Genomic DNA, 26,220 nt, shown 5'->3' on the forward strand with positions numbered 1-26,220 from the left:
TAGGTTATGATCCTGCCCTACACCTGTGTACAAGGCTTTGGTCGGTCATTGGTCAATTAGACCAATGCCGGCACCCTAATCTACTTTCAACTTGCAGCCAGGTGCTATTCCCTTTGCTGGTTGGCGAAGCGCATAAGAAGCGCGTATGCGTGACCGCATATCCCCTTGCGAACCCGTTTTCGAACGTACATGTGGATGCCCGACAGGCTCAGCGAGAGTGCGTCGACATGGACACCGGAATGGAATCCGCAATAGGCACCGGAGACAAGCTTGGCCGCAGCGCACTGCCACTAGCCCGGCCAAGCTGTCCCCGAAAGCCATGCGGTCTTCCCCTCTGGCGAACATGTGAACGCATCCCCGCGTTGGTTTGCAAAGGGGTCGGAGCTGGTGTATCAATGGAGACATGCGTAATCTATCCCGCAGCTCCACAAGGACCCTTTTTGGTCACACTGGAGTGCGAGACAGGTGAGGATCTTACATTAGAGAAATATATATATTTTTTCCATAATTTTCAATACTTTTTATATAGAGGGTGTGAGGAATATGGATTAATATTTACTGTCAGCCATGTCTCCACCCCCGCTATTTGCTGAAAGATAGCAGAGTTAGTGAACTCCACAGGAGGGCCCTGCTACAAAGCCCCAGCCATATGGCAGGGAACTTCTTGCAAGCCACCTTTATCTACAATTTCACACCCCATTCAGACAACATGGATCCTGCTCGAAAACCTCTTTTTTTTTAAGGAAAGTGCGGACAACAAAAGAATAGTAGTTTTCAACCTGTGCCACATCAAAATGAGCCGGGGCGTGAACACTATCAACCTCACCACCACTAGCATAATCCTCCACATGGCATCCAAGCACCATAATAAGTGGGACGAACGCCTGAGTCACACCACTGCCTCATCTTCCCTATGGTACATGCTGGCCAATCGCCTGTCGAAGGCGCAGGCGAGGATGCATCCTGCCCTGCACCTGGACCTTCGCAAGCACCATCAGCGACCACATCCACTTGCTTGTCTCAGCGCAGCGTCCAAATGTCATGATCCCAGGCATTTGAACGCAAGTGCAAATACCCAGCCACCCACAGGTCATAGCACTAAATACGCACCTTTCAAAATTACTGGCCCTGGAAATGTTGCCATTTAGGCTTGTGGACACTGAGGCCTTCCGCAGCCTGATGTCGGCGGCCAACCCGCGGTACTCTGTTACCAGCCGCCACAATTTCTCAAGGTGTGCCGTGTCCGCCTTACACCAACATGTGTCCCGAAATGTCACACATGCCCTGACCAACGCAGTTACTGGGAAGGTCCACTTAACCACGGACACATGGACAAGTGCATTTGGCCAGGGACGCTACATTTCCCTGACGGCACACTGGGTGAACATTGCGGAGGCTGGGAGCGAGTCATACCCTGGGATGGCACAGGTGCTACGACGCAGAGGATTGCGGGCCCTAATTCCATCAAGGTTTCCGCCAACACCTACGTTAGTGGCTCCAACCCCCACTTCCACTCCTCCGCCTCCTCCTCCACTTCCACCTCCGAATTATCCACGTGCAGCATCAGTCAGCGATCATCCGGTAGCTGGAAGAAGTGTAGCACTGCAGTGGGGAAGCGACAACAGGCCGTGCTGAAGCTGATATGCGTAGGGGACAAACAGCACACCGCCGCAGAGCTGCTGCAGGGGATAAGAGACCAGACTGAGATGTGGCTCTCGCCACTCAATCTACAACCAAGCATGGTTGTGTGTGATAATGGCTGTAACTTGGTGGCGGCTTTGGAGCTCAGCAAGCTCAGACACATCCCATGCCTAGCCCACGTCTTAAACTTAGTGGTTCAGCGGTTTCTCAAAACCTACCCCAATTTGCCTAAGCTACTGGTGTAGGTACGCAATGTGTGCACATTTCCGCAAGTCATCGACAGCCTCATCCGGTCTATCAATGCTGCAGCAGCGCTTTAACTTGCCAGCTCACCGGCTGTTGTACAACGTGAGTACGCACTGGAACTCCACGTTCCACATGTTGGCCAGGCTTTGTGAGCAGCAGAGGGCAGTAGTGGAATACCAGCTGCAACATGGTCGTTGCCTTTCCAGTCAGCTTCCGCTAATCAGAAGCGAGAATTGGGCATGGATGTCTAACCTCTGTGACGTTTTAAGAACCTTTGAGGAATCAACACAGATGGTGAGCGGCGATAACGCTATCAGCGTAACCATCCCACTTCTGTATCTACTCAAACGCTGACTGCTCACAACTAAGGACGGCGCTTTGCATGTAGAAGAGGTGGAAATGGGGGAAGACATTACACAGGGTGATGGACGGAGGGTGGTCTGGATGTCTTCTCAGCGCGAATTGGACGATGAAGAGGAGCAGGAGACGGTTGCCTCCGCTACAGAGGGTAGTTTAATTCCATCTGTTCAGCGTGGGTGGGCAGAAGAGGAGGAAGAGGATGAGGAGATTGAGAGTGATCCTCTTGATGACGACAGCGAAGTCTTGCCTGTTGGGACTCTGGCACACATGGCTGACTTCATGTTAGGCTGCCTTTCCCATGACCTACTCGTTATACGCATTTTAGACAACACTGATTACTGGTTGTTCACCGTTTTCGACCCCCGCTACAAAGAGAACTTCTGATCTCTCATTCCTCTGGTGGAGAGAACAAGCAAAACGGTGCTATACCAGAAGGTCCTTGTTAAAAAATTGCTCCAAAGTTGATAGGGCAGACATCCAAATGGATCATCGCCGTCACAGGTACGTGCAGTCGCCTAGACGTTATCTAGAGTCAACAATGCGGCAGCAGGCCCTCACCTGCAAGTCCAGTCTCAGTAGCCAAGAGTCTGGTCAACACAATCCTCACCATGATGGCACATTGCGTGAACGTTGTGGAGGCCGGGAGCAAGTTGGGTACTGGCACCAGACTTGCCCTTCAATAGATCCTCGTTAACGGAATGTGTACTCATTCCAATAACAGGGCCGCTTAGGAGTGCTGTACTGCTATTTATCGTCACTACCTCCCCAAGTCGGGAGTGGGTAATTGCTGTGCACCTGATGCCTTCCTTGGATGCTTGTGCTTTAATAAATTGACCTCTCTGGGTGGTTCACAATTAGGAAAAAAATGCGACCTCCCTTGGATGTGGTATCCCTTTCTCAAGTTCCCTCTCCGGCATTGATCCCTGATTCCCCGTTACCCATGATCACCATGGTAGGCGCAGAAAAGTACCACAATGTGAATGAGGCCCTCCATTATGTGATATACAGGTTGTATCGGAGTACCTCTTCCTTGTAATTTTTGGCAGCACTTGCACTTTATATACAAGTGAATATACAGGAAAGAATGTTTCTTGACAATTTTTCCTCTAAAATAGTTTTTTTTTTCTCGGTTTTGTGCGTATTATTGTCAGAATTTAAAAGTGCCGTACTACTTGGACAACATGGTTCCCAGCAGCAACCTGGGAGTCCAAGATGCATCGAGACATCCTCCCCATGCTGTTCCCGAACCATTTCGGTGGTGTTTCCATCAATTTCTGACCTTTTCCTATGAACAAGGCACCCTCTCCTCTTCAGAGCAGGGGGTGCCTGGTTTAATGCTCGGGTTCTCCCATTGACTTCCACTACTAGAGATGAGCGAAGTTACAAAAAATTTGATTCGGCTGCTTAGCCGAACTTCATCAAGAAATTTTATTCACTAAAAATTACTTTGTATACCTGTCTAGTGGCTTTAGTGCCTCAATTTTGAGATCCAGTAGTTACTTTCTGTTCCAAGATTGCAGTTTAACTGCACATAACAGCTGAGGAAAACGTATATGGTTAATATATCACAGATATCTGTCAACCAGAGACATGCATACACATTACAACATTGACTCATGATGCTGAAATTGGTCAAGCATCACCAACATTGTTGTAATTAGTATGGATAGTTTAAATTAACCAACACTAGTTTCACTGCAATATTAATGAGTCCACATCTGGATTAATCATCTATAAATATTTTAAATATATAAAAAACTGAAATACTATTTCTGTAACAAGCTAGTAACATCATATCAGTATTAGACAGTACAATGCTTTGCAATATTTCAGCTTACCCACCTTCGGTTGAAGTGTGTTATGCATCATGAATCCTCTGCATGAAGTCAGTACCTATGGATGGTATGAGAACATATTACAGCACCAGTGATCGGTACAACAACCTCCATTTCCTTTCATGCTAAAACAGCAATATCATTAATATTTTGTAAAACCACTGGCGACATATCAAACTGCAACATAGGCCTTAACTGCCTAGACTGGGATAATGTCCCCAAGGCTAAGTAGGATATTTCTAAAAACATCATGCATAGATCCTGTGAGATATATAAACAGTGTGGTAAAATACATAGATAAATTATAAAAATAAAGCATTTAATCTACTAGAACAAGAAATTTAAAGACATTAAAGAATTATAGAGAATAAAATGCTCTGTAAAATGCAAATAGAATCATTGTCAAAAAAGGAAATATAATCCAAAGTATTAAGTAACATTTGGTAACAAAGACTTGGGGATATTGACAAACAGTAAACAGAAGAAACTGTCACCATAAAAGGCAGTGCAATCTGCAGGCAGCATGTTATAGAGCAGGAGGAGCTGATTGATTTGCGGGAAAAGATTCTGCAAATAATGTAAAGTATACATTAAAATCTCTGCTATTACTGAGATGCGTTGCCCAGGTGGACTGACAGCTATGTATACACACTTACACAGGTAAGGCCTCACATATACGTGGATTTTCACAGACTGCAGTCTGTGAAAACCTAGCCTTCCCTCCTGCTGAGTGCATTATCACACGGCGTCATTGGTTGCTATGACGCAGTGCGCTTCGTGCCACCACCACTATACAGTAATACAAAGTTAAAACAATAAGTAAAAAAAGTTAATAAAAATATAAAAGTTCAAATCACCCCCTTTACTCAAAAAAAAAGAAAATATTATTAGGCATCGCCGCATCCAAAAACACCCATACTATTAAAATATAACAATATTTATCCCATACGGAAAATGGCATAATGCAAAAAAAATATCAAAATGGTCATGTGACAATTTTTTCACTTCACCTTCCCAAATTTTTTACATAAAAAGTGATCAAAAAGTCAAACACACTTCAAGATGTATCACTGGAAAGTACAGATCGCCCCACAAAACATGAGCCCTCATGCAGCTCTATACACATAACTAATTAAAAGTTGTAGGGGTCAGGATTTGGAAATTAAAAGAAAAAAAAATGTCGGGGTTTATATTTTTTCAGTATAAAATGCAAGAAAAACTATACAAGTGTGATATTGTTGTAATCGTCTGACCTGGAGGATTAAAGTAAGCATGTCAATTGTACCACATAGTGAACGCCGTAAAAAAATAAAAAAATAAATAAAACTGTGGCAGAATTGTGTTTTATTTTCCAATGCCACTCCATTTGGAATTTTTTTTTAGCTCCCCTCTACATCATATGCAATATTAAATAGTTCCATCAGAAAGTACAACTTGTCCTGTAAAAAACAAGCCCTCATAAGGCTATGTGAATGGAAAAATAAAAAAAAGCTATGGCTCAGGGCGAGTGTGAAAAACAAAACGCAAAAATTGAAGAATCACAAGATCCTCTAAGGGTTAAAGTAAAAACTTACAAAAATGCATCTGTGTCCAAAAATGCCCGCACTATAAAATATAAAAACATTTACCCCATACAGTGATTGGTGCAATGCAATAAAAAAATCAATATTGCCAATTTGATGTTTTTTCATCGTTTAATCTTAAAAATAAATAAAAAGCACTCAAAAAGTCATACACAGAACAGATGAAAGGCTTTTATTTTCAGTATAAGAACAAGAAAAACTATATAAATGGGATATCGTTGTAATCATACTGACCCAGAGAATAAAAGGAACAGGTTAGTTTTACTGCATAGGGAACACGCAAAAACAAAACCCATGGGTACACCGCAAAAACTAAATGCATAAAACTGTGGCGGAATTGCATTTTGTTTCCAATTACAACAAAAAAAAATTCCAGCTTCCCACTACATCATATACGATATTAAATAGTGGCATTAGAAAGTACAAATTGTCCTGCAAAAGACAAGCCTGCATATGGCTATTTAAACAGAAAAATAAAAAAAGTTATGGTTCTGGGAAGTAGAAAGTAAGAAACTGAAAAATCACTGTGGGTTAAGAGGGCAGCTCGCATACCCAGGTCCTTGGAAAACAGCACAAGATTTGTGAGTAAGGACAACTGCAGCACCACCTATGTCATTTTCCTCTTATAGTAAATAGTCAGTACACATACAGTATATAGTATATAGTCAGTAATGAGGACACATGCAGTATCTAGTGTTTTTAGGAAAATAAAATAAATAAAAATAAAAACACCCTGGACCCCATCCTGACCGGAGTTTCATGAAGCCTGAGCAAGAATCAGATGTTATACCTTCACTTGAAGAAGCAGACTATCAGACACATTCCTATTCACATGCCTTGCCTGCCATGTTTTTCCTGCCCAAGTATATACTCTATTATGAAGAAAATCAAAAGTATATCCCTCAAATTTTGAGATCTTCGCTTTAAGAATAGTTAGCTTCAATTTCTCCAAATTATATATCTATTTTATGCACTAAGGCTGGGTTCACACCTGAGAGTTTTACAGCGCGTTCCTACGCGCTGTAAAACGCTCAACAGGCAAAAACCAATGTTTCCCTATGGGCATGGTTCTCACCTGAGTACAGGAGCTTCTTTGGGGCGTATTGTGGCAGTTTTTCATTGGATTAATCACACAAACGCGCGTACTACGCGCGTTTCCAAAATACAAAAACGCCCCAATAAAAACGCCTGTAAAAAGCGCTTATCGAATACGCTCAGGTGTGAACCCAGCCTTATATAGCACTACTATATTCTGCAGCACTTTACAGACATTAGCATCCAACTGTTAGACATAAGCATACAAGCTCACAATCTAATCTGCCTATTAGTATGTCTTTGCAGTGTGGGAAACCGGAGTACCCAGAGGAAACCCACGCAAACAACATACAAACTCCATGCAGATGTTTTCCTCGGTCAGATTCAAAACCAAGACCCCAGTAATGCAAGGCACCAGTGCTAACCACTGAGCCACCATGCTGCCCATATTTGTTCATATTTGTCACAGTGGGGAGAGGGGAAACCCCCCACCGTACAATGTAAAGCGATGAGAGATAACTGCTAGGCCAAGAATCCAGGAAAAGGGAAGCAGGTCACCTCCTATAGCATCCCTAATCATCTCCCTAACTCCTCACCGTATGAGCGGACTCCGCTGGAAACCTGGGACCCTGAGTCGCCCTGATAATACCTCAGATAGGAGCAGGGGGGAGACATCCTGTTCATCAAAGACAAGGAAGAACAAGAGTCTCTAAAGACCTAACAGCAGGGAAAAGGAGAGACCATACACAGCAAGAGGATCGGCAGGTAAGAACACAAGACAACACACTTACCTGCCGAAGTCTCCACGACTGGAACCCGTGCATAGGTACAGGAGCCCTAACACCCAACAGGACGCCATACCAGCAACTCACACAGGTATCCAGCACACCAGACTCCACCAGGACCGCCATGTCGCAAGGTGCATGGCAGCCTCAGACATTGCTGCATACAGGTCCTCCGGGAAACCAACCCCCTTCCGGAGGACACAACAAACAGGGAAAACGTCTTACATACATGCAGGGACAAACACCAACAACAGCCAAGAAATGTAACAACAATCAAGATGTACAATACACCCTGAACATAAACCCACACCTAACATACAACAAGTGAGGTAGGGTATAAGGAGCATACAAAAGGAAGACAATTTATGTCCAACAAGGTGGCCCTCAAGGACTGGGCAGAATCACCCAGGAGAGGAGCAGAGCTCCTACACCAAACAAGGCTGGAGTACCACTGACTCCAGCCAGGAAGCCACAGATAATATCCACATAGTGGCCACACCCAGGACACACCTAAATCAGTACCAGCTAGAAGATAAACCCCTAGCTCACCAAACAGCAGGGAGACACACCTTAAAGACGAAATGCACGTGCAAACTGACAACACGTTGCCACTGACAACCAATCTGCACGGCAACCTCATCACGGTCAAACAACAATATGACCGTGACAATATTCCTCCACTGATTTTTTTTTTTTTTCAGCTCTCTCTCAATCACCGCTACAACAAGGGGTGGTTAGTATACCTTTGCTGAAAGAAAAGGAGAGAATGTTTGGAGAAAGTGCTCTGGCAAATCATTTTTTGAAGACAAGCATCAACTATGTGATTTGAGATGGCAAGTTCTGGAAATTGTGAATAGAACCGAGAATGAGACAGAGAACATAAGAAAGTTTCTACAGTGAGAGGCTTATTGGATTGCTAAAATGGATTTGGTTACATGATTAAATGATGTATGCAATTTGCTGTATTTTTGTGATCCTGTGTTATTAAATGGTGTTGCATCCTTTTGTAAATAACTAATTGAATTCATTGAAATTTTAAAATTTTCTATAATAATGCTTCTGTCAGGGAATGGAGATATTTAAACCTGTGTCTAGCCCTCATTGTTACGCATGAGTAAGCGGCGGTGTCCCATGCACGAAAAGTCACACTTGCTGAGGATATGCTGAAGGTCTGGTGAACTCTGCAATTGCTATCTGTAATTGTAATTGGGAAAAGTTCGAAGAATAACGTGAAGGTATTGTTAGTGATGAGCGGTATAGGCAATATTTATTTTTGCAATATTTCTAGAATTCGTGATCTCCAGTCATTATTTTTGAGTTTGCGCAAATCAGCACTAATGATACGCATATTTTTTGCGCAATACATGCAACTTCACATTTAGATATTACTGATTGGTGCACTAAGTATTGTTGTGACATCACAATATCTGTAGCGTGTATGTATGGACAGCAGAGAAACAGTAATTCCTATCACACTACCTAACACCCTGCAATGGAATCTATCAGCTGCACTATATCACTATCTAACCTACACTGACTATCTCCCACTAACTATCTGTATTATATATATATGAGCTAACTATCTAATGTAATTGGATAAGGAATAGGATCCAGATCAAAGCACAGAGCATAGCAATGTCACTGCTCTCTCTCTCTCAGAACTGCAAGAAAACAGCAGAAAATGGCTACTGGGGAGTTTCTTATATAGTAAAGGGGTAGGCAACTTTCCTAATGGTTGCTAGGGATGTTGCTAAGCTCTGACAAAGATATTGCAGCCTTCTAATTGGCCCACAATCGGTATATATATATATATATATATATATATATATATATATATACACTGCTCAAAAAAATAAAAGGGAACACTTAAACAACACAATGTAACTCCAAGTCAATCACACTTCTGTGAAATCAAACTGTTCACTTAGGAAGCAACACTGAGTGACAATCAATTCCACATGCTGTTGTGCAAATGGGATAGACAACAGGTGGAAATTATAGGCAATTAGCAAGACACCCCCAATAAAGGAGTGGTTCTGCAGGTGGTGACCACAGACCATTTCTCAGTTCCTATGCTTCCTGGCTGATGTTTTGGTCACTTTTGAATGCTGGCGGTGCTTTCACTCTAGTGGTAGCATGAGACGGAGTCTACAACCCACACAAGTGGCTCAGGTAGTGCAGCTTATCCAGGATGGCACATCAATGCGAGCTGTGGCAAGAAGGTTTGCTGTGTCTGTCAGCGTAGTGTCCAGAGCATGGAGGCGCTACCAGGAGACAGGCCAGTACATCAGGAGACATGGAGGAGGCCGTAGGAGGGCAACAACCCAGCAGCAGGACCGCTACCTCCGCCTTTGTGCAAGGAGGAACAGGAGGAGCACTGCCAGAGCCCTGCAAAATGACCTCCAGCAGGCCACAAATGTGCATGTGTCTGCTCAAGCGGTCAGAAACAGACTCCATGAGGGTGATATGAGGGCCCGACGTCCACAGGTGGGGGTTGTGCTTACAGCCCAACACCGTGCAGGACGTTTGGCATTTGCCAGAGAACACCAAGATTGGCAAATTCGCCACTGGCTCCCTGTGCTCTTCACAGATGAAAGCAGGTTCACACTGAGCACATGTGACAGACGTAACAGAGTCTGGAGACGCCGTGGAGAACGTTCTGCTGAACGTTCTGAAACATCCTCCAGCATGACCGGTTTGGCATTGGGTCAGTAATGGTGTGGGGTGGCATTTCTTTGGAGGGCCGCACAGCCCTCCATGTGCTCGCCAGAGGTACCGCCATTAGGTACCGAGATGAGATCCTCAGACCCCTTGTGAGACCATATGCTGGTGCGGTTGGCCCTGGGTTCCTCCTAATGCTAGACCTCATGTGGCTGGAGTGTGTCGGCAGTTCCTGCAAGACGAAGGCATTGATGCTATGGACTGGTCCGCCCGTTCCCCAGACCTGAATCTAATTGAGCACATCTGGGACATCATGTCTCGCTCTATCCACCAACGTCACGTTGCACCACAGACTGTCCAGGAGTTGGCAGATGCTTTAGTCCAGGTCTGGGAGGAGATCCCTCAGGAGACCGTCCGCCACCTCATCAGGAGCATGCACAGGCGTTGTAGGGAGGTCATACAGGCACACGGAGGCCACACACACTACTGAGCCTCATTTTGACTTGTTTTAAGGACATTACATCAAAGTTGTATCAGCCTGTAGTGTGTTTTTCCACTTTAATTTTGAGTGTGACTCCAAATCCAAAATTTCATTTCCATTTTTTAATTTTTGTGTGATTTTGTTGTCAGCACATTCAACTATGTAAAGAACAAAGTATTTCAGAAGAATATTTAATTAACTCAGATCTAGGATGTGTTATTTTTGTGTTCCCTTTATTTTTTTGAGCAGTGTATATATAGCACTAAATTCTACATCTTCGCGAATTCACGATAAAAATTTGCAATTAGAATATTTGCGATAAACACTAATTGTTATACTGAGAGGAGAGTGAGAAAATTAATGAATTGTGTTTGGAGCATGATGAAGCTTCAGTCCGGGAGCGACCCCAGGGCCCTCTATATCGCGACCCAAGTCCCGTAGGAATGCCGAGTGGTTTAGTGCGGCCTAAATGTCTCTCTATGCGTGTCAAGGTGCTCCTACCTGAATACTGCTGGACCCCAGGCTTTGGCTTCGAAGCAAAGAAAAGGGGAGATAATTGAGGGATTGAAAAGAACTTTAGTCCAGACCTTGAGATGAAGTTCAACAGCAGTTTTACTTTGAATAAACGTTTCTTCCAACAGTTTACAGGCTTTGACTTTGTTCCAGCAGGCTTTAGTATTAAACTGGCAGGCAAACTCAACTCTAATCTATCCTCTCAATTTGCTGTACTGACAAGCTGACTTAGTAACTGGACTTCTTATTTACGCTGCACTTCACTCTTTAGTTGGATTTATCTTGAGCCGAGGAACTAATATCCTGGCTCATGAGGCTTTGGGCTTCAGCCTCCCTGGCCAGCAGAGCTTAAGGTGCTCTGGCTAGAGTGGGCAAGTCCAGCAGACACGTGCCCCTGCACACCCTTCCCCTTGCAGTGGGTAAACTACACTAACTCTAACTGGTCCCCACCCTTCCTTCAGGAAGTAGGGATAGCCCACTTCTCTCCAGAGGGGGGTTAGAATGGAATGGAATGCTCCATTCTACCTACATAAAGCTCTGCCATGTTTGCTGCCACCTGCTGGTGAACCAGGCATATTACATAAACAGTTACATAACATTGATATAAATGCACAGTGTTGAGGGACCTGGAAAAAAATATATAGATGACATACAGGTTAGACCATAAATGATAGGAGCAAGGTGCAGAAGTGGTAACACCACTCTGAGGTGTAACATATTGCATGGTGTTCTTTGGATATTTTGTGAAGATGAAATGAATCATGCCTTGGGACAGAGGTGTGGTGTCAACTGCTGTCACCTTAACAGGAACTCATAACAGCCAGTTTACGTTCATTAACCATCTGGTAGTCTATTAAGTTAGTAGCGGTCCCACAGTCAACCTATTTTTTCAAGTTCAGGTTTGGTTTTTCCAGCAGCTGGCATTTTGGACAGGAGCAGAGTTGATGTCTTGGATTCACACAACAGAAGCATAGTCAATGCTCTCTCCAGTAGTTTCTATGATAGCAGGCAGATTGCATTATTCTAGTTGACATGGGCTCATCTGTAGAGGAAAGAGCATCTTCTACACTAGGAGGCAGGGTAGTAGAAAGCTCCAAGTGATGCTCACATAGGTGATAATCCACATGAATCACCAGAATTATGGACCATCACGCACTTGATGGCCTACATCAACCCTAAGCGGAACTGGCAGTGAAGGGAAGACTCATTGGCCCACTGACTAAACTCAGTGCAATATTTTTAAACAAGATGTTTACTCTTAAAGACATTATGTTGCTCTTTTCTACTGTATAGAGAAAACCATGCACTCTTCATATGAAGTATGCAAAGTGGATTATTTATTTTAATACACTCCAAATTTGTGCAAAATAGTGCAAAAAATGAAAATAAAGATATTAGAGGTAGAGTTACGGTTGATTGCCTTAAACTGCAGGCAGATATTGTCTAGTGAATTGATAGATATATTATATTACAGCTTTGAATTCTTGGATTTGCTGTAAGTTGGATCGTTAATCTTGTCCAATGAGGCTGCGATATGTGAGACGTTTCGGTCTTATTAGATGATCTCTCAGATTTTTTGGTCTTTTAACGCACATTAAGGCTGGTGTTTGAAACTCTGTTATCGTCGGATATGTTTGCTGTAGTAGTGGCCACTGGCCAATGCTTACGAGTCACCTGTTCTATTTTGGGAACAATGGGGTGGTATGTGTGGATGAAAGCTACTCTAGTCCTAGTAGTTTTTTTGGTGGTGATATGAGATTCTGGTATCGAGGTGGACTCTTCTGTTAAGAGATGGTCTGGGTATCCTCTATCTCTGAATTTATTCCGCATTTTTTCTAATTGGATTAATTGGTTCTTTGGATTGGATACTATACGTCGTACTCTAGTGAACTGGGATCTCGGTAAGGATCTCTTTGTGTTTTGGGGGTGGTAACTGGTGTATTGGAGGAGTCCATATCTGTATGTTGGTTTTGTGTAAAGATCGGTGGAGAGGTTACCATTCTCATCGTTTTGGACCAGAGTGTCCAAGAAGCTGATGGAGTTGGGATCGTAGTGTAAGGTAAATTTTAATTCTGTTCTTATCTGTTTGATGTTATGCACGAATTGTGTGAGAGTATGTGCCGGGCCCATCCATATACAGAATACATCATCTATATATCTATACCAGAAAAAGGTAAATTGTTGAAATAGTACATTCTCGTAGATGTAGAAAGTTTCAAAATGTGCCATGTATGTGTTAGCATATACCGGCGCCAATTTGGAACCCATGGCGCTCCCGCATGACTAATGGAAATAGATTAGACAGCTAGCATGTAGCCACGTTATTCTAAATATTGTATCTATGTATCCGCACTGGCCACAGATTATAGCTACTGAATACAGGTCACTTAACAGCATTATACCTTTTTGTATTTACCAATAACCTCTTTATAATTACACTCTCCTTTTATGTTACAGCGATAAATTGATTAAGGTCAATAACGACCGCACAATTTTGGAGTGTATTAAAATAAATAATCCACTTTGCATACTTCATATGGAGAGTGGGTGGTTTTCTCTATACAAATATCTATGGCCATAGACCCGTATGCCACAGCACCTCACAAAAAAAAAATAGAAGTGTGTATTCGTCTTCCTACCGCTCTTTTCTACTGTTACATGGTCAGTTATGTTGCCGAGTAGGCAAAGGGACTTGAATAAGGCGTACACAGAAGTCAGCTCAGGAGAAAGAGAAAATACCTAGGTCTGATGGTTTACCAGAGTTAGAGAAATAGCTATGCCTATCCACTGAGCCTCTGAACCTAAAGAGTAGGACAAAGTCTAACATAAAGCTTACATCTCTCCCTAAACGTATATACCAAAAAAGAGCAAGAGGCTTTTCACCACATAATAACAATCATGCGTCACTATTAGAGTTGAGCGGACACCTGGATGTTCGGGTTAGACGGGTTCGACCGAACTTCACAAAAAAGTTTGAGTTTGGGACCCGAACTTGACCCCGAACCCTATTGAAGTCAATGGAGACCCAAACTTTTGAGCACTAAAATGGCTGTAAAAATGTCATGGAAAGGGCTAGAGGGCTGCAAATAGCATCAAAATGTGGTTAAGAGCATGGCAAGTGCTCTGCAAACAAATGTGGATGGGGAAATTACTTTAAATAACATAAAATACATAAATTAAAAAATAATAATCTTGATCTAGGAGGACGAGGTCCATATGGAATAGGAGGTTGAGGAGGCGGTGGAGGTGGAAGTGGTGGTGGAGGGGGAGGAGGTAGCCTACACTGCTTTTTGGCTTTAAACTTATTTATATTTTTTAAAATTTGGGTACACCCCAAAACATTGGGAAATATAACCTGTGATAATGCCCTCCAGTCGTGCCGAACACACGTTCAGACAATACACTGGCTGCAGGGCAGGACAGCACCTCCAAGGCGTAAAGGGCAAGCTCAGGCCATGTGCCCAATTTGGAGACCCAGATGTTGCAGGGGGCAGACCCATCAGTCAGTTCGTGTGCAAACATACTACATCAACTTTCGATATTCTTTTCTGCACCTACCATGTTGATCACGGTTAGCGGCGAATCAGGGCTCCACTCCGGAGAGGGAGCGTGAGAAAGAGAGGCCACATACAAGGGAGATCAATGGATGAAATTTAATTGTGATCGAGCAGAAATGTGGGACAAATTATTAAAGCAGAAGAATTAAAGGAAAGGTGGGGGCGCGATCGGACAATTACCCACTCCCGACTCGGGGAGGTAGTGACGATAAATAACAATACAGGACTCTTAAGATGCAGCTGTTATTGGAATGATTAATACAAAATTATAGGGAATGTCACTGGGGTATTTTGGATAAGGAAACGTTATACAGGAGAGGCCCTGCTGCCGCTTTGTTGACTCTAGATAACTTCTGCCTGATCGCAAGTCCCTGTGACGTCCATGATCCATTTGGATATCTTCTCTATCAACTGTCGATGTTCTTTTCTGAGCCTACCATGTTGATCACGGTTATCGGCAAATCAGGGTTCCAACCCGGAGAGGGAGCGTGAGAAAGGGAGACCTCATCCAAGGAAGGTCAATGGCTGCAATGGGATGAAGCGGAAATGTGGGACAAGTTATTAAGGCAGAAGGATCGAATGAAAGAGCCAATTAAAGATGAATTTTAGAAATTTAAGTCCCTGTCACCTATGCAGAGCAGGGGTTTTTCATCGACAGAAATGGGTTAATGTCACCCACCAATGGAACAGATTATTTTTAAAAATTTCGGTCCCTGTCACCTATGCAGAGCAGGGGTTTATTCACAGCAAAAATTGTAAAATGTCACCCAAGAATGTAACAGACAAACAAGTGAATTTTTTTTACCTGTCTACTAGGTATAGCAGTGGTATATCACACCCACAAATTGGTGAATTTCACCCAACAATGTAATAGACAAATTAGTGAATTTTTTTAACCTGTTTACTAGGTATAGCAGTAGTATATCACACCCAAAAATTGTTGAATTTCACCCCAAAATTTTGCAGACAAATTAGTGAAATGACATAAAATAAAATACGTTCAAATAAAAATAAAAAAACTTGATTTATGAGGTGGAGCTCCATATGGAGTAGGAGTTTGAAGAGGTGGTGGACATAGTGGTGTAGGTGGAAGCAGTGGTGGAGGAGGACGAGGTAGCCGACGCTGGTTTTAATTTTTATTTTTTAATTAGGGTACACTCCAAAAGGGTGTGAAATATTCAAAATACAAGAATAAGCAATTGCGCTGTAGTATAACAATGGCTGGTTAAGGCCGGTATACATGTCTATTCTGCGCAAGGTAAGGACAAGTCCTGTGGTATCCATGCCTGTTTCATTTTAATAAACATGAGCTTGTCCGCATTAGTGGACAGGCAGCTGCGCTTGTCTGTGATAACGCCCCCTGCCGTGCTAAGCACACATTCAGATAATACACTGGCTGCAGGGCAGGCCAACACCTCCAAGGCTGAAAGGGCAAGCTCAGGCCATGTGCCCAATTTGGAGACCCAGAAGTTAAAGGGGGCAGACCCGTCATTCAGTACGTGTAGGCGTGTGCACACATACTGCTCCACCATGTTGCTGAAATGCTGCCTCCTGCTAAGACGTTCCATATCAGCTGGCGGTGCTGGTTGTTGTGACGTGCTGACAAAGCTTTTCCACGGCCATGCTAACCCTGCCTTCTGAGGTGCTGGCGGTGTCCCAGCTGCGTTGGCGACCTCTTCCTCCTCCTCTGCCTTCGCCTTGTGCTTCCACTGTGCCCCCGCTGTCAGGTGGGAATGCCACCAGCAGCGCGTCTACCAGCGTGTGCTTGTACTCGCACATCTTACGATAACGCTCCAGTGAGGGAATTAAGGACGGTACGTTGTCCTTGTAACAGGGATCCAGCAGCGTGTCCACCCAGTAATCAGCACAAGTTAGAACGTGGGCAACTCGGCGGTCGATGCGGAGACACTGCAGCAATCGCTCATGGCCATGAGCTATCCTGGGTGCCACCCTGCTGTGAACATGGTTCCTCCATCTCCTCCTCTTCATCCTCCACCTCGTCATCCTCCAGAACTGTGCCCTGACTGGACAATTGTGTACCTGGCGTTTGTGGGTGCAGGAACCCACCCTAGGAGCCACTTGTGAATGACTGGCCAGAAACCCATGAAATGATCACTCTTCCTCCTCCTCCTCCTGTGCCACATCCTCTTCCATCATCGCCAGCAGCGTTTTTTCAAGGAGGAATAGAAGTTAGATAGTAACGTTGAGAACAGCGTTATCGGTAGTGTTGAGCGTGAATATTCGAATAGTGAATATTAATCGTGAATATCGCAACTTCGATAATTCACGAATATTACGAATATACTGCTATATATTTGTTATATCGAATATTCGTCATTTTTCCATCTGAACAAATGATTCCTCCCTGCTTAAAATGCTTGTGGTCAATGAGTCATTGGCCCACAAGCAAGAAGCAGGGAGGAATCATGACTTTAGATGTTGAAAAAAGACGAATATTAAAAAAAACGAATATATAGCACTATAGCGTATATATTCGTTTTGACATTTTTTAGAATATTCGTCTTTTTTTCTTCTCTCCAAACAGTACAGTTAAACCCCTTTGGCATACTCCTCCCCACAAGCGTCCCCGTCACCATGGGAACGCCTGGTGGTTAGAATATACCATTGGATCAGAGTTAGATCGTGAAAACTCTAATCCGATGGTATATTCTAACACAGAGGCGTTCCCATGGTGATGAGGACGCTTGAAGTTAGAGTATACCAACAGGCGCATACATACTGGCCCCCTGCTGCCTGGCGGCACCTGACATGGCACTGTGATCCACACAATTAACCCCTCAGTGCGCCCCCCCACTATTAAAATCATTCATGGGCAGTGCGCCCTAACCCCCCCCCAGTAATAATCATTGCTGGCAGTGTGTCCTCAATCCCCCCTCCCTCCCCAGTATTAATCATTGCTGGCAGTGCATAAAGTGTAATGCTGGGACTCCGATCGGTTACCATGGCAACCAGGACGCTGCTGAAGTCCTGGCTGCCATGGTCAGTTAGTCAGCATTGATCCTTCTTCTCAAACTCACAGGTCTGTGTGGCACATTGCTATAAGTATATGCCGCACAGACCTGTGAGTTTGAGAAGAAGGAGCGCTCGGTGGCCCCAGCGCAGGTAAGTACAATGCTGACTAACTGACCATGGCAGCCAGGACTGCCAGCAATGATTAATACTGGGGAAGGAGGGGGGATTGAGGGCGCACTGCCAGCAATGATTAATACTGGGGAGGGAGGGGGGATTTAGGGCGCACTGCCAGCAATGATTAATACTGGGGAGGGAGGGGGGATTGAGGGCGCACTGCCAGCAATGATTAATACGGGGGGGAGGGATTGTCAGCGCACTGCCAGCAATGATGTTTAATACGGAGGAGGGGGATCCGCACTGGCCACCAATGATTGTAATACTGGTGAGGGGGGGTTAGGGCGCACTGCCCATAAATGATTTTAATAGTGGGGGGGGGGGGCGCACCTGACCTCTGACAGGGTGCTGTGATCCGCACAATTAACCCCTCAGGTGCCGCACCTGAGGGGTTAATTGTGTGGATCACAGTGCCCTGTCAGAGGTCAGGTGCCGCCAGGCAGCAGGGGGCCAGTATGTATGCGCCTGTTGGTATACTCTAACTTCAAGCGTCCCCATCACCATGGGAACGCCTCTGTGTTAGAATATACCATCGGATTTGAGTTTTCATGATCTAACTCAGATCCGATGGTATATTCTAACCACCAGGCGTTCCCATGGTGACGGGGACACTTGTGGGGAGGAGTATGCCAAAAGGGGTTTAACTGTACTGTTTGAGAAAGAAAAAAAAAGACGAATATTAAAAAAAAAATTTAAACGAATATATTCGCTATAGTGCTATATATTTGTTTTTTAGAATATTCGTCTTTTTTCAACATCTAAAGTCATGATTCCTCCCTGCTTCTTGCTTGAGGGCCAATGACTCATTGACAACAAGCATTTTAAGCAGGGAGGAATCATTTGTTCAGATTGAAAAAATGACGAATATTCGATATAACGAATATATAGCAGTATATTCGTAATATTCATGAATAATCGAAGTTGCGATATTCGCGATTAATATTCGCTATTTGAATATTCGCGCTCAACACTACTGATATTATGTGCCCTTCGGCATCTTAAATTCGATGAACAGAATTAGACTCCTGTTGAGCCTTCTCTATCACATAAAATAATAAAAAAGAACAAGTTTAAACTACTAAAACAATAAATGAACCAACCAAAGTTTTTACCATGCTAAATGATCATGCCAAATGCAGGCACATCAACGTTTTAAGGACAGCTAAATAGCAAATACAGGGATAATTCCACATTTGAATCCATAATTTGGCAGATTTGTTTTTCAGCAGGTTTGAAAAGCTCTGTAGCATGTAGAGTATGCAGAGACCAAACTATGAACAGTATATTCCTTTTTTATCCATTCTCAGGGACATGTGAAAGTGGATGCTTTTATACCTACCAAAGCTAAGTCTTTGCTTTGTGATTTCATTTTCAGTTGAATAGGTTTGATGAGCATTACTTGCCTGGGATGAAAGAAATCAGCGATATATGCTGCAAATAAAATAAGTTACAAATTAATAAGTGAACCTCTGATGTTTAGTAAGATTGTGTTAATAAGAGAGTACAATAGAACATTTACAACATAAAAGTAAGGAGGCACAGTGGAAAAATGGATTTGTTGTTGTATATATATACACCCACCAGGCCTTATATAAATTACCAAACTTGGACCCCAATGGGAGCTCTGATCAATTGAAACTAGTAATGGTTTGAGATGTCGATGTATCACTTGTAGTTTTTGGGAACCAGCAGTATTTAACAAGTTTCTATTCTAGACATTACCCCAACAGGTGAAAATAGTAAGGTAATGATACAATTGTATTGGAAGCCAATACAAATACTATTTTGGATGTGCATGGCTGCTATCTTAAGCATACCATTAAATCTATTCCTGTAGGTGAGTATACAAGAAATAAGAGAATTTGCAACACACCTCACTCCTATGGTGATGCATGTAAGGACAATAGCCTGCACAATTGAAAAAAGTTCATAAAAGCGGTCCAAGAGCCTGAAGAACCTGTTAAAATCCTGCCCCCTAATTAGTTCACAGGCTGACAGAAAGTCTGTAAGCCGATCAGAGCAAGCTCCCCTCCATCCCAGGGTCATGTGATCCTCCATAGTCATTCTCGCTGTCCTCTTTCCCTCAAATTGTCACAGTAAAATGGCGCAGGTGCTTTTTTTCATTATTCATCAAATGCATTTGTTTAGCAGCAGAATTTTCGTGAAATTCGTAATGGATTCAATTAGTTTAGAATCATTTTAATAATTTCTTGTGTATATGCTGAAGTGATCCTGACATCAACATCCACACCTATTTGCCCATAGACCTCATTATCCAAGTGTGTATGACTTTTTACTGGTTAAATTTTTATTTATTTTACTCACTTCTGATTGTTCTCAGATGAATCGCATAAAACAGCACGCAGCATCATTTTACTGGGGGGGGGGGGGCTTGTCCTGATTGGCTGATCTAGGCCATCAGCCTGTGAGCCAATCAGGGGGGCAACAGACAGGGGCAAGCCTCTGCAGAACAAGCAGAACGTCATTCTGCTTTGTACTTGCAACCGGAAGCTGTGCCATGCGGCTCTATGTCTGCAGACTTATGTACTGTATATATTGAGCTAGGGACAGTATAAGAAGATAATAGGGAGATAAAAGTATCGTAATGTGCCATGAAAACCATGAAACTCTATGATGAAACTGGCTTTTGTGAGGAATGCCCCAGGAAAGGAAGACCAAGAGCTCTGCAGACAAGGTCATTAGAGTTACCAGCCTCAGTAACCACAAATTAACAGCATCTCAAATTACAGCCTACTTAAATGCTTTACAGATATCAAGTACCAGACAGATCTCAACATTAAATGTTCAGAGAAGACTGTGTGAATCATCCCATTATGGTCAAATTGCTGCAAAGAAGCCACTACTGAGTAACAACTACAAAAATAGAATTGCTTCTGGTAAGAAACACAGTGTGGGAATCTGTACTTTGGTCTTATGAGTCAAGATTTTTGTTTCCAACTGCCATGTTTTTGTGAGACATAGAAAAGGTGCACAGATTCTTTCTACATTTGTGGTTCCCAAAGTGAAGCATAGAGGAGGAGTTGAGATGGTGTGGGGCACTAGCAACTAAAGACTGTTGGCAATTTATTCAAGATTCAAGGCACACTTAACAAGCATAGCTACCACAGCATTTAGCATCAATGTGCCCATCTGGTTTGTGCTTAGGTGGATCATCATTTGGTTTTCAACAAGAAAATGACCCAAAAAACACCTCCAGGTGATGTGAGGGTTAATGGTCCAAGCAAGAGAATGTTGAAATGCTGTGTCAAATAACAACAACAATCACCCAACCTTAGCCACATTGAAATGGTTTGAAATACACTGAAGGAACAGCTCAGTACCTCTAGAAACTTCTTCAAGACTGCTAGAAGACTATACCAAATGACTACACCCTGAAGCTGATTGAGAGAATGCCAAGAGTGTGCAAAGCTGTCAATGCAAATGAGAGCTACTTGAAATAATCTTAGAAATAAAACATATTCTGGTTTGTTTAGCACTGTTTTTGTTTACTACTTAAAAGGTTATTCCCATCTCAGACATTGATGGCATATCACTAGGATATGCCATTAATGCCAGATAGGAGTGGGTTCCAGAGGTGGGACTTGCCCCTATCTCCAGAATGGGCCACCCGAGGTGAAGGAGAGGGTGCTGTGCATGCACAGTGTGCTCTCCATTCACTTCTACAGGAGTTCCAAAAATAGCTAAACAAGCGAGCTCAGCTATTTTCGTAAGTACCATAGCTGTGAATGAAGGATGGCCACGCTTGTGCTGTGCACTCTTCTTCACTTTGGAGGGTCCGTTCTGGAGATAAGAGTGGGTCCCTGCACCTTTCTAGCATTGATGACATATCCTAGTGATATGCCATCAGTGTTTGAGATGGGAATACTCCTTTAATTTCACATATGTTCCTTCATCGTTAGCATGTCTTTAATGTGAATCTACAATGTATAAAATAAAAAAACACAAGAAAAAAACATGGAATAAAGAGGAGTGTCCAACCTCTTGACAGCTACTGTATATCTATTAACAATGAATTTTCTAATTTTTGGGATTTGTTACAATGTTCTCCCCAGTGATGCCTCTGTTTTGGGAATCAGTACCTTTTGTGTAAGTGTCGCTATTTTGTGTTTTAATAATGACTAACGACATGCACAGAGTATAATGGCATGTATATAGGTACATTTTATGATGCATCCCATTCAATTGGCTGCCATTTTTCTCAACACAATTTTTGTATTGGTAACACCCTGATCTTCTACTCACATTTTCTTTACTATAGTCTCATTAACCACCTCCGGACCGCCTAACGCAGGATCGCGTTCCGGAGGTGGCAGCCCTGCGCAGAGTCACGCATATATGCGTCATCTCGCGATGGGCGAGATTTCCTGTGAACGCGCGCACACAGGCGCGCGCGCTCACAGGAACGGACGGTAAGAGAGTTGATCTCCAGCCTGCCAGCGGCGATCGTTCGCTGGCAGGCTGGAGATGTGTTTTTTTTAACCCCTAACAGGTATATTAGATGCTGTTTTGATAACAGCGTCTAATATACCTGCTACCTGGTCCTCTGGTGGTCCCATTTGTTTGGATCGACCACCAGAGGACACAGGTAGCTCAGTAAAGTCCCACCAAGCACCACTACACTACACTACACCCCCCCCCCCCGTCACTTATTAACCCCTTATTAGCCCCTGATCACCCCTGATCACCCCATATAGACTCCCTGATCACCCCCCTGTCATTGATCACCCCCCTGTCATTGATTACCCCCCTGTAAAGCTCCATTCAGATGTCCGCATGATTTTTACGGATCCACTGATAGATGGATCAGATCCGCAAAACGCATCCGGACGTCTGAATGAAGCCTTACAGGGGCGTGATCAATGACTGTGGTTATCACCCCATATAGACTCCCTGATCACCCCCCCTGTCATTGATTACACCCCTGTCATTGATCAACCCCCTGTAAAGCTCCATTCAGACGTCCGCATGATTTTTACGGATGCACTGATAGATGGATCCGATCCTCAAAACGCATCCGGACGTCTGAATGAAGCCTTACAGGGGCATGATCAATGACTGTGGTGATCACCCCATATAGACTCCCTGATCACCCCCCTGTAAAGCTCCATTCAGATGTCCGCATGATTTTTACGGATGCACTGATAGATGGATCCGATCCGCAAAACGCATCCGGACGTCTGAATGAAGCCTTACAGGGGCATGATCAATGACTGTGGTGATCACCCCATATAGACTCCCTGATCACCCCCCTGTAAAGCTCCATTCAGATGTCCGCATGATTTTTACGGATGCACTGATAGATGGATCCGATCCTAAAAACGCATCCGGACGTCTGAATGAAGCCTTACAGGGGCATGATCAATGACTGTGGTGATCACCCCATATAGACTCCCTGATCACCCCCCTGTAAAGCTCCATTCAGATGTCCGCATGATTTTTACGGATGCACTGATAGATGGATCCGATCCGCAAAACGCATCCGGACGTCTGAATGAAGCCTTACAGGGGCATGATCAATGACTGTGGTGATCACCCCATATAGACTCCCTGATCACCCCCCTGTCATTGATCACCCCCCTGTAAAGCTCCATTCAGATGTCCGCATGATTTTTACGGATGCACTGATAGATGGATCCGATCCGCAAAACGCATCCGGACGTCTGAATGAAGCCTTACAGGGGCATGATCAATGACTGTGGTGATCACCCCATATAGACTCCCTGATCACCCCCCTGTCATTGATCACCCCCCTGTAAAGCTCCATTCAGATGTCCGCATGATTTTTACGGATGCACTGATAGATGGATCGGATCCGCAAAACGCATCCGGACGTCTGAATGAAGCCTTACAGGGGCGTGATCAATGACTGTGGTGATCACCCCATATAGACTCCCTGATCACCCCCCTGTCATTGATCAACCCCCCTGTCATTGATCAACCCCCCTGTCATTGATCACCCCCCCTGTCATTGATCCCCCCCTCTGTAAGGCTCCATTCAGATATTTTTTTGGCCCAAGTTAGCAGAATTTTTTTTTTTTTTTATTACAAAGTCTCATATTCCACTAACTTGTGTCAAAAAATAAAATCTCACATGAACTCACCATACCCCTCACGGAATCCAAATGCGTAAAATTTTTTAGACATTTATATTCCAGACTTCTTCTCACGCTTTAGGGCCCCTAGAATGCCAGGGCAGTATAAATACCCCACATGTGACCCCATTTCGGAAAGAAGACACCCCCAGGTATTCCGTGAGGGGCATATTGAGTCCATGAAAGATTGAATTTTTTGTCCCAAGTTAGCGGAACGGGAGACTTTGTGAGAAAAAAATTAAAAATATCAATTTCCGCTAACTTGTGCCAAAAAAAAAAAATTTCTATGAACTCGCCATGCCCCTCATTGAATACCTTGGGGTGTCTTCTTTCCAAAATGGGGTCACATGTGGGGTATTTATACTGCTCTGGCATTCTAGGGGCCCCAAAGCGTGAGAAGAAGTCTGGTATCCAAATGTCTAAAAATGCCCTCCTAAAAGGAATTTGGGCACCTTTGCGCATCTAGGCTGCAAAAAAGTGTCACACATCTGGTATCGCCGTACTCAGGAGAAGTTGGGGAATGTGTTTTGGGGTGTCATTTTACATATACCCATGCTGGGTGAGAGAAATATCTTGGTCAAATGCCAACTTTGTATAAAAAAATGGGAAAAGTTGTCTTTTGCCAAGATATTTCTCTCACCCAGCATGGGTATATGTAAAATGACACCCCAAAACACATTCCCCAACTTCTCCTGAATACGGCGATACCACATGTGTGACACTTTTTTGCAGCCTAGGTGGGCAAAGGGGCCCATATTCCAAAGAGCACCTTTAGGATTTCACAGGTCATTTACCTACTTACCACACATTAGGGCCCCTGGAAAATGCCAGGGCAGTATAACTACCCCACAAGTGACCCCATTTTGGAAAGAAGACACCCCAAGGTATTCCGTGAGGGGCATGGCGAGTTCCTAGAATTTTTTATTTTTTGTCACAAGTTAGTGGAAAATGCTTATTTTTATTTTTATTTTTTTTTTCATACAAAGTCTCATATTCCACTAACTTGTGACAAAAAATAAAAAGTTCCATGAACTCACTATGCCCATCAGCGAATACCTTGGGGTCTCTTCTTTCCAAAATGGGGTCACTTGTGGGGTAGTTATACTGCCCTGGCATTCTAGGGGCCCAAATGTGTGGTAAGGAGTTTGAAATCAAATTCTGTAAAAAATGACCTGTGAAATCCGAAAGGTGCTCTTTTGAATATGGGCCCCTTTGCCCACCTAGGCTGCAAAAAAGTGTCACACATCTGGTATCTCCGTAATCGGGAGAAGTTGGGGAATGTGTTTTGGGGTGTCATTTTACATATACCCATGCTGGGTGAGAGAAATATCTTGGCAAAAGACAACTTTTCCCATTTTTTTATACAAAGTTGGCATTTGACCAAGATATTTATCTCACCCAGCATGGGTATATGTAAAAAGACACCCCAAAACACATTCCTCAACTTCTCCTGAATACAGAGATACCAGATGTGTGACACTTTTTTGCAGCCTAGGTGGGCAAAGGGGCCCACATTCCAAAGAGCACCTTTCGGATTTCACAGGTCATTTACCTACTTACCACACATTTGGGCCCCTAGAATGCCAGGGCAGTATAACTACCCCACAAGTGACCCCATTTTGGAAAGAAGAGACCCCAAGGTATTCGCTGATGGGCATAGTGAGTTCATGGAAGTTTTTATTTTTTGTCACAAGTTTGTGGAATATGAGACTTTGTATGAAAAAAAAAATTTAAAAAAAAAATCATCATTTTCCACTAACTTGTGACAAAAAATAAAAAATTCTAGGAACTCGCCATGCCCCTCACGGAATACCTTGGGGTGTCTTCTTTCCAAAATGGGGTCACTTGTGGGGTAGTTATACTGCCCTGGTATTCTAGGGGCCCAAATGTGTGGTAAGGAGTTTGAAATCAAATTCAGGAAAAAATGAGGAGTGAAATCCGAAAGGTGCTCTTTGGAATATGGGCCCCTTTGCCCACCTAGGCTGCAAAAAAGTGTCACACATCTGGTATCCCCGTACTCAGGAGAAGTTGAGGAATGTGTTTTGGGGTGTCTTTTTACATATACCCATGCTGGGTGAGATAAATATCTTGGTCAAATGACAACTTTGTATAAAAAAATGGGAAAAGTTGTCTTTTGCCAAGATATTTCTCTCACCCAGCATGGGTATATATAAAATGACACCCCAAAACACATTCCCCACCTTCTCCTGAGTACGGAGATACCAGATGTGTGACACTTTTTTGCAGCCTAGGTGGGCAAAGG

The 26,220-nt window shown here is 43.6% G+C and overlaps 1 protein-coding gene across 2 annotated transcripts in view; it reads right to left on the reverse strand.

The window, feature by feature from the left end:
* LOC120980842 (capping protein, Arp2/3 and myosin-I linker protein 3-like) overlaps positions 1–26,220 on the reverse strand; it is a 1,329,972-nt gene that overhangs the window by 1,238,295 nt on the left and 65,457 nt on the right. Inside the window, exons 2-3 of one of the 2 annotated variants that reach the window (XM_040410169.1) lie at positions 19,184–19,275; positions 4,090–4,140 (exon numbers count right to left, since the gene is read on the reverse strand). In XM_040410169.1, coding sequence (XP_040266103.1) covers positions 4,090–4,140; positions 19,184–19,275 — 143 coding nt within the window. The remainder of the gene's footprint in view (positions 1–4,089; positions 4,141–19,183; positions 19,276–26,220) is intronic. The other variant, XM_040410170.1, reaches the window with a different exon arrangement.

This window comes from Bufo bufo, chromosome 10, assembly GCF_905171765.1.
Source record: "Bufo bufo chromosome 10, aBufBuf1.1, whole genome shotgun sequence".
In the NCBI taxonomy this organism is placed as follows: Eukaryota; Metazoa; Chordata; class Amphibia; order Anura; family Bufonidae; genus Bufo; species Bufo bufo.